Source organism: Chiloscyllium punctatum, chromosome 4 (assembly GCF_047496795.1).
Source record: "Chiloscyllium punctatum isolate Juve2018m chromosome 4, sChiPun1.3, whole genome shotgun sequence".
Taxonomy (NCBI): Eukaryota; Metazoa; Chordata; class Chondrichthyes; order Orectolobiformes; family Hemiscylliidae; genus Chiloscyllium; species Chiloscyllium punctatum.
This window is the reverse complement of record NC_092742.1, coordinates 106203849-106215469: the sequence shown is the minus strand read 5'-3', so window position 1 is coordinate 106215469 and position 11621 is coordinate 106203849. Positions and strand designations below refer to the sequence as shown.

Below are 11621 nucleotides of genomic sequence, written 5' to 3'. Positions count from 1 at the left end.
AACCTCATTGAAACTATAGGATACTGAGGCCTGGACAGAGTGGAGGTGGAGAAAGTATTTCCAGACTAGAACCCGAGGACACAGCCTCAGAGTGAAAGAATCACATTTCTTGAGATGTGGAAATTTCTTCAGCTGAAGGTGGTGAATCTGTGGAACTCTCTGCTGCAAAAGGCGGTGGATGCCAAGTTAGAGATAGATAGGTTCTTGGGTTACAGGTAGAAGGCAGGAGAATGGAGTTGAGAAACATATCACTCTCCGTTAGCTGATGAAGAATCATCTGGACTCAAAACCTTAGGTTACTGTCTGTCTACCGATGCTGCCTGGGCTCCTTCGATTTCCAGCGTATTTTGTTTTCAGTACAGATTCCAGCATCTGCACTAACTTTACTCTAATTTACTCCAATATATTACAGTCTCATGATCTGAACACTCAGCAATACCCCCGCATTTTGAATTGGGAAACGAAAAATGAAGAAAGTACTGCGCATGTTCCAGCCCATGTGATTGATGTCAACTCTGGCCCAATAGGAAGTTAGGGGCGTGGCTGGACCGAGCAAAAGCGGCTTGTCCTCCAACCAATCGGAGTGAGTCAAACTGGTACAAACCACGTGATTGCCTTCAACAGCAGGCTCTGTGCTGTTGTGTCTGCACTCTTGGCCTTTACGGAAGGTGTAGAACACGGTAAAGAAAACGGGAGGGAAATGGTGATCGTACGGCATAAAAGGTTTAAGAAACGCACGTCGAAAAAGGAGCAAATTTTAACTTCCCTGTCCCAGGTTTGTAGCAAATGCGAAAAGGACTCCGGGCGTCGGCTGTTGTAGCCCCCTGGTAACCGCCGCCATCTTTACTGCGGGCAATGATCCGCCAGATACGTGTTGGCGGCCGCCATATTTTTAGGTGGCAAAGTGCAGCGGGAGGCATGCGCAGTCTTCCGTGTTGCCCCGACTGGGAGAGAGCCTGTATTTCCGGGGAGATGCATTTAACGCTGGCGAAGTACTGAAGCAAAGAATTGGCTTCAGGCAGCGTAGTTTCTGCTGTTACACGGCAGGTATTTAGTGGAGGCGAAATTCTTGTAACATGTGAGCGCTCCATTTTACCTGTTGCAGCCTCCCGGCGAAGTAGGGAAGCCCTACTTTTAAAAGATTTTGATCAATCAAAATATATCCGTTTGTTCAGTATTCGTACAATTGGGATCATAATACTGAACCTTGCTCTGATTTACCCCAGTGCTCCATCTTCAACACTTCGTCAATATCTGACTTCCTCAGTCTCTAATATTGGATGCGTTTTAGCTGTTTTATTATTTTATAACTGAGTTTTCCACTGCTGTCCAATCCTTGCTGTTGTCTTTTCAGATTCATTTGTATACAATTTCTTTCACAGTCAGGCATTCTTTTTCCAGCATGGAAGTCCATTTCCCTTACATTTCTGACCATCAAATTCTGCACCATTTTCATTCCCTGTAATTCATTTTGCATACCCTCAAACATGAACTCTGTTTCTCCTTTCACAGATACCAACCATTATTGGCAAAGCCCTAGAATCTGTGGAGAATGTAATGATTAACCTCCTTATACCGATGTGATTTTTTTTTTGGTGAATGTACTTCCACAATGCAATTAGGTAATGACTTGCAGATCATTCACCAAGCAATAGTGAAGAATTACAATGTATGTCTGAATTTGACACGATTCTAATGTAACAGGAATATTGTAGAGGAGCATTTGACGAGAAGCCACAGGTGGAGCTATTAGTTAGGGTGACCAAAAGCATCGTGAAATGAGCAGGTTTTCAGGAATATCTTAAAGGAGGAGTGCAGACCTCAGGTTTATGGTAAGAATTCCAGACTCTATTAACTTTGCAATAGAAACCATCACCATTGGTGAAGCAAGGAATTGTTGGAGTCTGAAGCTAAATGAGTTGTTGAGGCCTCAAAAGTTGTGTGCTATAGGGATGACCAAGTCAGGGTGAGATTTTTAAAATGTTGCTTTTAAATAGGAGCCGTTGTGGATTGGGGAGCACAAGCGATGAGGGGTAAAACAAGTCTTGGAATATGTGAGCACTTGGTCTGCAAAGTTTTAGATATTCTTGAGATTACAGGGAGTTTGAATGTGGAAGGCCATCTGGGAGTTTGTTAGGATTGTTAAATCTAGAAGTAATAAAGGAATGGACAAGAGTTTTAGCAGCAGATGTGCAGAGATTAGGGTGATGTCACAGAGATGGAAATAGGTGTTCTTGCCGCAGGACTAGGTTCTTGCTTTCATCTCAACTCACCGCATATCAGCGAATTCACACTTGAGAGAATCCATTCACTGCTCTGTGTGGGAAGGTGTTCATGCGGTCAACCAGACTGCTGGGACACCACTGAGTTCACAAGTAACTCCAGTGACTGGATTTCAGTGTGAATCATTTTTAGGAGGAAATCTATGTTACTAGGGTCTGTTTCTCTTGCTGTATATAAACTACATAATTTTTTCTTGGGATGTGAGTTCTGCGGAAGGGTTACTGAACCCAAAACGTTAACTCTGAGCTTTTCCAGCAACTTCTGTTTTTGTTTAGATTTTATTGACTGTGTCTAGTTACCCTTGAGACAGTGGTAGTGAGTTGTCTACTTGAACTGCTTTAGGTAGATTCATTATGCCCTTAGGTAGGCAATTTCAGGATTTTGACCAAGCAACAGTGAATAGAGTCGTAGTCATAGAGATGTACCACACGGAAATAGACCCGTCGGTCCAACTCCTCCATGCCGACCAGATATCCCAACCCAATCTAGTCCCACCTGCCAGCACCTGGCCCATATCTCTCCAAACCCTTCCTATTCATATACCCATCCAGATGCCTACAAAATATTGCAATTGTACCAGCCTCCACCACTTTCTCTGGCAGCTCATTCCATACACATACCACCCTCTGTGTGAAAATGTTGCCCCTTAGGATTCTCTTATATCTTGCCCCTAAATCTATGCCCTCTAGTTCTGAACTCACCTACCATAGGGAAAATACTTGGTCTAATTATCCTGTCCATGCCCCGCACAATTTTGTAAACTTCTATAAGGTCACCCTTCAGATTCCGACACTCCGGGGAAAACAGCCTATGCCTATTCAACCTCTCCCTATAGCTCAAAACCTCCAACCCTGACAACATCCTTGGGAATCTTCTCTGAACCCTTTCAAGTTTCACAACATCCTTCCAATAGGAAGGAGACCAGAATTGCATGCAATATTCCAACAGTGGCCTAACCAATGTCCTCTACAGCTGCAACGTGACATCCCAACTCCTGTACTCAATACTCTGACCAATAAAGGAAAGCATACCAAACGCCGCCTTAACTATCCTATCTATCTGTGACTCCACTTTCAAGGAGCTATGAATCTGCACTCCAAGGTCTCTTTGTTCAGCCACACTCCCTAGGACCTTACCATTAAGTGTATAAGTCCTGCTAAGATTTGCTTTCCCAAAATGCAGCACCTCGCATTTATCTGAATTAAACTCCATCTGCCACTTCTCAGCCCATTGGCCCATCTGGTCAAGATCCTGTTGTAATCTGAGGTAACCCTCTTTGCTGTCCACTACACCTCCAACTTTGGTGTCATCTGCAAACTTACTAACTGTACCTCTTATGCTCGCATCCAAATCATTTAGATAAATGATGAAAAGTAGTAGATAATCTATTTCAATGTAAGGATGATGAGTGTTTCAAAGGGAACTTTTAGGTGGTTATGTTTCCATGTATCTGCTGCCCTTTTCCGTGTTGATGGAGGTGGTCATGGGTTTGGATGGTGCTGTCTGAGGACATTTAATGAATTTCTGCAATGCATCTTGTAGATGCTAGACACTGTTGTCACGGAGTGTCTATGGTGGAGGGAGTGGCTGCTTGTGGATGTGGTGCCAGTCAGCGGAGTTGCTTTGACCTGGCTGGTGCCAAGCTTCTTGAATGTTAGTGGAGCTTCCCCCATCCAGGCATGTTTGGGGAGTCAGGAGGTGAGTTACTCTCTGCAGTATTCCTGGCCTCTGACCTTATTTTGTAGCAATTGTATTTATGTGACAGATCTAGTTAAGTTATGGTCAGTGATATTCCCATTGATGGTAATAACATGGAATGTCAAGGTGCAGTGGTTAGATTGTCCCATCTTGGAAATGGGCATTGCCAGGCATTTGTGTAATGCGAATGTTACTTGCAACTTGTCAGCCTAAGCCTGGATGTTGTTCCCATTATGTTGCATTTGAACATGGACTTCAGTTTCTGAGGAGACACCAATGGTGCTGAATCATCCCTACTACTAACTGAATGATGGATCAATTAGCTGAAGATGGTTAGGCCTAGGACACTACCCTAAGAAATTCCTATAGAAATGTCCTGGAGCTGAGATGACTGACCTTCAATGGGGACAGCCACATTTTTATGTGCCAGGTATGACTCCAACCAGCGGAGAGTTTGCTCCCCTGATTTCCATTGAGTCCAGTTTTACAAGTGTTCCTTGATGCCTCACATGTTCCAATGTAGCCTTTACATAACTCTTCACTCACCTCTGGAACTCTGTTGTTTTGGTCTACGGCTGCAATGAAGTCAGGAGTGGCCCTTTGGAATCCAAATTGGGCATCGCTGAGCAGGTGCTGCTTGATAGTCTGTTGATGACATCTTGCATCACTTTACTGATGATAAAGAGTAGACTAATGGAATATTAATTGGCTGGGATGGATTTGACATGCATTTTCTGTAGAGGCTATGCCCGAACAATTTTTCACATTGAGTAAATGCCACTGTTGTGACTTTACTGGAACAGTTCACTGGGGGAGTGTCACATTCTGGAATACAATTCTTCAGTACTCTTGCTGGAATGTTGTCCATAACTATTGCAGAATCCAGTGACTCCAACTATTTCATGATATCCTGTGGAGTGAATCAAATTGCCTGAATACTAGCATCTGTGATGTTGTGAAAGCATGGAGGATGCTTGAAATGGATCATCCACTTGACCCTTTTGGCTGAAGATTGTTGCAATTATGTCAGCCTTATCTTTTTGAACTGATGTGTTGGACTGTTCCATCATTGAGGATGGAGATATTTTCGGAGTCTCCTCTCCAGTCGGTTATTCACCAACATTCATAGCTGGAGGTGCCAGGACTGCAAAGCTTAGATCTGATCTGTTGATTATGGGATCATTTAGCTTAGTTTATTACTTGCTGCTCATATTGTTTGGCAGATAGTCCTGTTGTTAGCTTCACCAAGTTGACACCTCATTTTTAGGTATGCCTGGAGTTGCTCCTGGCAAGCCCTCCCCATCGAATGAGGTTTGATCCCCTGGCTTGATGGTCTGGGTTGAATAGCGGTGTGCTGGGCCATGAGAAGGCAGATTGTTAGGATATCTGGTCGGCATAGGCCAGTTGGACCCAATGGTCTGTTTCCGTGCTATAAGTCTCTCAGGCTCTGTCCATCCATTGCTCTTTTTCACCTCTGATCACCGCTCTGACATTGTCTAACCTCATCGGTCTCCAACAATGGTGCTATCTTACCAACGTTTTGTTTTAATTGTTAAGATTTCCACAGCTGCTTATCCCTGCTGATTTACCAGCTTTACCTGACCTTCCCACAGGATTCTTTAAAAATCAGGAACGTTCTTTTTTTGTCACATGGTATACTTCACTTTCCTACAACTTCTTTTACTGACCATCAGCTTCTGCACTGTTTAATATTATTGTAATGTAGTGTACACACTATGAATTATTACAGCTATTTCTGTCTCCATTGCCTGACCTGAATATTTTCAAGATTTTCTCCTTGCAGATTTCTAGAAGCTGCAGTGTTTCTTTATTCTTGTATTATAGGTGCTCCCAGGACACAGTTTGTAAACCCAGATAGAGCAATTAAAAGGAAGAAGTTTATATCTGGGTGGGTGTTGGTTACAGAGTTTGCTCATTGGACGCATTGTCAGCCTTTTCTCATTGACTCAGTGCTGTTGGCTGCCTCCTGTGCTGCAGTTGCTCAGTTAACCCGCCATACCTGTGCTGGTTTTCTACATGTGCAAGGCTGATCATCCCTACTCCCAGCCATCTCCTTGTAGACTGGCAATTTATGTTTCGTTGTAGGTGTTCATGCTTTTGAAGCCTTTGCTCCAGCTGGAAAGGAGATGGAGGAAAAGCTGCTGAGGTTAGCCCCAAATACATCAGGATCTAGTTTGGCCCTGCAATTTCCAATGTGAAACTGTTGAAGGGAGCAAGATTCCAGGGGAATTCCAGTTGCTAAATGGACATTGTCCATAAAAAGTAACAGGGTATACCTTCTTCAGCAATACTTGTCCTTGAAACTTGTCCTTGTCTTTGTTGTGTACACACATTATTCTTGGATTTGAATGTTACTGATGAGAGGAACTTTCTAGTATACATGACATTTTAACCTTCCTGAACAGCTGCAAGTGTATGATGAAGGTGCATCATACACCTTCATCATACTGTGTTGTTAGGTAAGGTATAATGGATTATTACACAGAGCTGATAAAGTCCGTTCGAATCGTAACCAACAGTATAGCTTCAATACCAGTATCTCTGTCTCTACCTCTACCTCTTTGTCTCTCTGTCTTTCACTCCTTGCTCTGTCGCGCGCTCTCTTTTGCATGCGCTCTCTCTTGACATCCCTCCCCCTGGAGCGGGTGGACCCTGCTACTGGACAAATTGGTGGCAACTTCCCTTCCCTGATGGACCAAGCAGAGCCACTGGATGTTATCTACCTGGACTTCAAGACAACCTTTGGCAAGCTGCCGCACAGGAGTCTGCTGAGTAAGATAAAGGCCTTTGGTATTAGAGGCAAGAGGTTAGAATGGATAGACGTTTGGCTGTCTGGCAGAAAGCAGAGTGGGGATTAAAGGATCCTTCTCAGGATAGCAGCCAGTGACAAGTGGTGTTCCGCAAGGCTTTATTGGGACCACAACTTTTCACATTATACGTTAACAATCCAGATGAAGGAACTGAGGGCATTCTGGCAAAGTTTGCAGATGATACAAAGATAGGTAAAGGCTATCGTTGAAGAAGGGGGGAGACTGCAGAACGATTTGGACAGGTTAGGAGAGTGGACATAGAAGTGGTAGATGGAGTACAATGTGGGAAAGTGTGAGGAAGAATAGAGGCATGGACTATTTTCTAAATGGGAGCAAATTCAGAAGTCTGAAGTACAAAGAGTCTTGAGGGTTCTAGTCCAGGACACACTCAAGGTAAACCTGCAGGTTGAGTCAGTAGTTAGAAAGGAAAATGCAATGATGGCATTTATTTTAAGAGGACTTGAATTTAAAAGCAGGGATGTATTTCTGAGGCTGTATAAGGCTCTGGTCATACCACATTGAGTATTGTGTGCAATTTTGGGCCCCATATCTCTAAGTATGTACTAGCCCTGAAGCGTGTTCAGAGAAGGTTGACTGGAATGGTCCCAGGAATAAAAAGCTTAATATAGGAGGAACATTTGAGGACTCTGGATCTATACTCAATGGAGTTTAGAATGATGAGGGGGAATCTAATTGAAACATGCAGAAGACTGAATGGCCTGGACAGAGTAGATGTTGGGAAGGTGCTTCCAATGATAGGAGAGACTGTGGCCTGAGTGCACAGCCTTGGAGTAAAGGAAAGACCAGGAGAGATAAGGAGAAACTTCTTCAGCTAGAGTGTGGTGAATCTAATGGAGTTCCTTGCTACAGAAGACTGCAGAGGCCAAGTCATTGAGTACATTTAAGACTGAGATGGTTAGGTTCTTCAGTGTCAAGGGTTATGGGGAGAAAGTGGGAGAAAGGTTTCTCAACCCCAATCAGCAATGATTGGCAGAGCAGTCTCAGTGGGCTGAATGCCCTAAGTTCTGCTCTTATGGACATCAGTAACTCAGTTTGGATTGTATAACAATCCCACAGCTTTTATATCACTTTTTCCTTCTGTTGGCGGCACCAATGTCCAGATTCGTTCAGCTGTACTTCACAATCTGCCTTTGTTTTTTGTCGGTTCTCTCTCACTCCATTTTGTCCTGTTTTCAATCATTTTTACAGGGTATTCGAAGGAGATGATTTGCAATCACAAAGCTAAAAGAATACATCGCATCAAGGGGACAGACATAATTTATTGTGACATCCATTTCATTGGATGTTTAATATGGAAAGAAACAGCACTGTTCACAGTGGAGATAAACCATGGAAATGTGGTGACTGTGAGGAGGGATTCAGATCCCCCTCTGAGCTGGAAACTCATTGGCGCAGGCACACAGGGGAGAGGCCATTCTCTTGCCCTGAGTGTGGGAAAGGATTTGTTCGCTCATCCAACCTGCTGAGACATCAGCGAGTTCACTCTGGAGAGAGGCCATTCACCTGCCCCAAGTGTGGGAAAGGATTCATTCATTCAGCAGATCTGCTGAGACACCAGCGAATTCACACAGGGGAAAGACCATTCTCCTGTCCCGAGTGTGGAAAAGGCTTTACACGCTTATCAGGGCTGCAACAACACCAACGGATTCACACAGGGGAGAGACCATTCATCTGCTCAACATGTGGGAAGGGTTTCACTCAGTTTGCCGACCTGCAGAAACATCAGCGAGTTCACACTGAGGAGAGACCTTTTCACTGTCCGGAGTGTGGGAAGTGCTTTAAATATTCTGGGGACCTGGTGCGCCATCAACGTATTCACACTGAAGAGAAACCATACCGGTGCACTTACTGTGGCTCTGCGTTCAAACAGTCTGAGCAGCTCACTGTGCACCAGCGAGTGCACACTGGGGAGAGACCGTTCAGCTGCCCTGAGTGTGGGAAGGGGTTCACTCAGTCATCTGCAATGCTGACACACCAGCGCATTCACACTGGGGAGAAGCCATTCATCTGCTCTATTTGTGGGAAGGCGTTCACTCAGTCATCCACCCTGAGGTCACACCAGCGAGTTCACACTGGGGAGAGACCATTTAGCTGCCCTGAATGTGGGAAGAGATTCGTTCAGTTGTCTGCTGTGCTAGCACACCAGCGAGTTCATACTGGGGAGAGGCCATTCACCTGCTCCCAGTGTGAGAAAGCATTCAAGACTTCATCTACCCTGCTGAAACACCAGCGAGTTCACCAGTAACTGTCGCACTTCTATTTTTGCTGTTTATTTCGCCAATGGTTCAACAATATAGGCTGGAGGTTATTGACATCAGCTCCAGTCAATGTGTTGGTGTTAGCACACTGGATGATGTAAAATCAGTGTTTTTTTTAAACTAGGTTCTTGTTAGATCTAATTTGAAATGTTCTCCCAGTAAATGCGAGGAGCTGGTGGAAATTCTTTGTCACTAAGATTAAGACAATCCAATCAGCTGCTTCTGTCCTAATCTGTTGCCCACTGGCCCAAACTGTTTCTCGGGTATTTCCTTGCCTGAGCTCTGGGTTTTCATCTTTCTCCATCTTCTCTCAATAGGACCATAACAATGTCATTGTACATACTCCGATGAGAAGAACTGTTCCAGTTTATATTATAGAAAGTACTAATTACTGTCCAGATTAGAGAGAAAAGAAGCCCCTGTCTATATAACAGAGAACAGTAGTCCCTATGTATATGGTGCAGAACAGCTATCACTTTATGTATTGTAAACCAGCAGTCCCTGGGAGTGGTGCAGAGAACAGAAGTACCTGGGAATATTACCATGAATGCCAGTACTTTTCTGTTTTAAAGAGAAAGACGGCCCTCCTGTATATTGGTGAGAACAGCAGTCCATTTGTATATTATAGACAACAGCAGTCCTTGTGCATACTACCTGATGAAGGAGCAGTACTCTGAAAGGTAGTGCTTCCAAATAAACCTGTTGGACTATAACCTGGTCTTATGTGATTTGTAACATATTGCAGAGGACAGCAGTTCCGTTTGATATTACTAGGGAACAACATGCTCTGCATATGTCATGTTCTACTTTATACTATAGGGAAGAGTAGTCTCTACGCATGCGAAACAGAACAGCAATGTGTTTTATGACAGAGGACTGCATTCCCTGTTTACATTAGAGCGTGACCGTGCCCATTCATTTTATACTGAACAGCAATCTCTGTGCATATGAAACAGAGCTACAGTCCCTGTTAATATTGAAATGTAGTGCAGCCTTTATGTATATGAAACAGAACAGCAGTCCTCTTCTTTGTGCAAGAGAACTGCAGTCTGTGTTTCACAGGAGGCTCCCAAGCACTGAGGATGTCACATAGACAGGGGGCAAAAGGTCTGCAACACAAATTCCCAGCTTGGCGAACAGAACAGTCTGTGTTTATTAAGGATGACAGCAGTCCATGTGTACATTGTAGACAGTAGCAGTTATTCTCCAGATTACAGGAAAAAGCCCCTGTGTATATAGAACAAAGAAAAGTGTCGCACAGGTACAGGCCCTTCTACCCACCAAGCCTGTGCTGATCCAGATCCTATATCTAAACCTGTTGCTGGTTTTCCAAGGATCTGTATCCCTTCGCTCCCTGCCCATTCATCTACCTGTTTAGATACATCCTAAATAACACTATAGTGCCCACCTCTACCACCTTGACTTGCAACATGTTTCAGACATCCACCACTGTCTGCGTAAATAACTTTTCATGCACATCTCCCTTAAGCTTTTCCCGTCTCACCTTAAACTCCTGTCCCCTAGTAATTGAGTCCCCCATTTTGGGGGAAAAAGGTTTCTTGCTATCCACCCTTTCATAATTTTGTAGACCTCAATCACGTTCCACCCCCAACCTCTGTCTTTCTAATGAAAATAATCCTAATCTACTCAACCTCTCTTCATAGCTAGTGTCCTCCATACTGGGCAACATTCTGGTGAACCTCCTCTGCACCCTCTCCAAAGAATATACATCCTTTTGGTAATGTGGTGACCAAAACTTTAAGCAGTATTCCAATTGTGGCAGAATGAACGTCCTATAGAACTGTCATATGACCTTTCAACTCTTGTACTCAATACCCTGTCTGATGAAGGAAAGCATGCCGTATACCTTCTTGGTCACTCTATTGACCTGTGTTGCCACCTTCAGGGTACAGTGAATCTGAACACCCAGATCTCTCTGTACATCAATTTTCCCAGGGCTTTTCCATTTGCCATATAGTTTGCTCTAGCATTGGATCTTCCAAAATGCATCATCTCACGTTTACCTGGATAGAACTCAATTTGCCATTTCTCTGCCCAACTATCCAATCTGTCTATGTTCTGCTGTATTCTCTGATAGTCCCCTTCACTATCTGCTACTCCGCCAATTTTAGTGTCACCTCCAAATTTGCTAATCAGACCACCTATACCTTCCTCCAGATCATTTACGTACATCACAAACAACAGTGGTCCCAACACGGATCCCTGTGGAACACCACTGGTCACAGTTCTCCATTTGAGAAACTCTCTTCCACTACTACTGTCTCCTGCTGCCCAGCCAGTTCTCTATCCATCTAGCTAGTACACCCTGGACCCCATGTGACTTCACATTTTCCATTAGGTGAACTTTTCAAACGCTTTACTGAAGTCCATGTAAATGACTTAACAACCCTTCCCTCACCAATCAACTTTGTCACTTCCTCAAAGAATTCTATTAATTTGATAAGACGTGACTTTCCCTGCACAAAATCACATTGCCTATTACTGATAGCCCATTTTCTTCCAACTTAGT

General features: G+C 43.9%; 1 protein-coding gene across 1 annotated transcript; it reads left to right on the top strand.

The window, feature by feature from the left end:
• Nucleotides 1–606: 606 nt before the first annotated feature.
• LOC140476624 (uncharacterized) lies at nucleotides 607–11328 on the top strand. Its single transcript, XM_072569517.1, has 2 exons — nucleotides 607–775; nucleotides 8022–11328. Exon 2 carries the CDS (start codon nucleotides 8116–8118, stop codon nucleotides 9076–9078), a length of 963 nt encoding a protein of 320 aa, XP_072425618.1. The 5' UTR covers nucleotides 607–775; nucleotides 8022–8115; the 3' UTR covers nucleotides 9079–11328.
• Nucleotides 11329–11621: the final 293 nt, after the last annotated feature.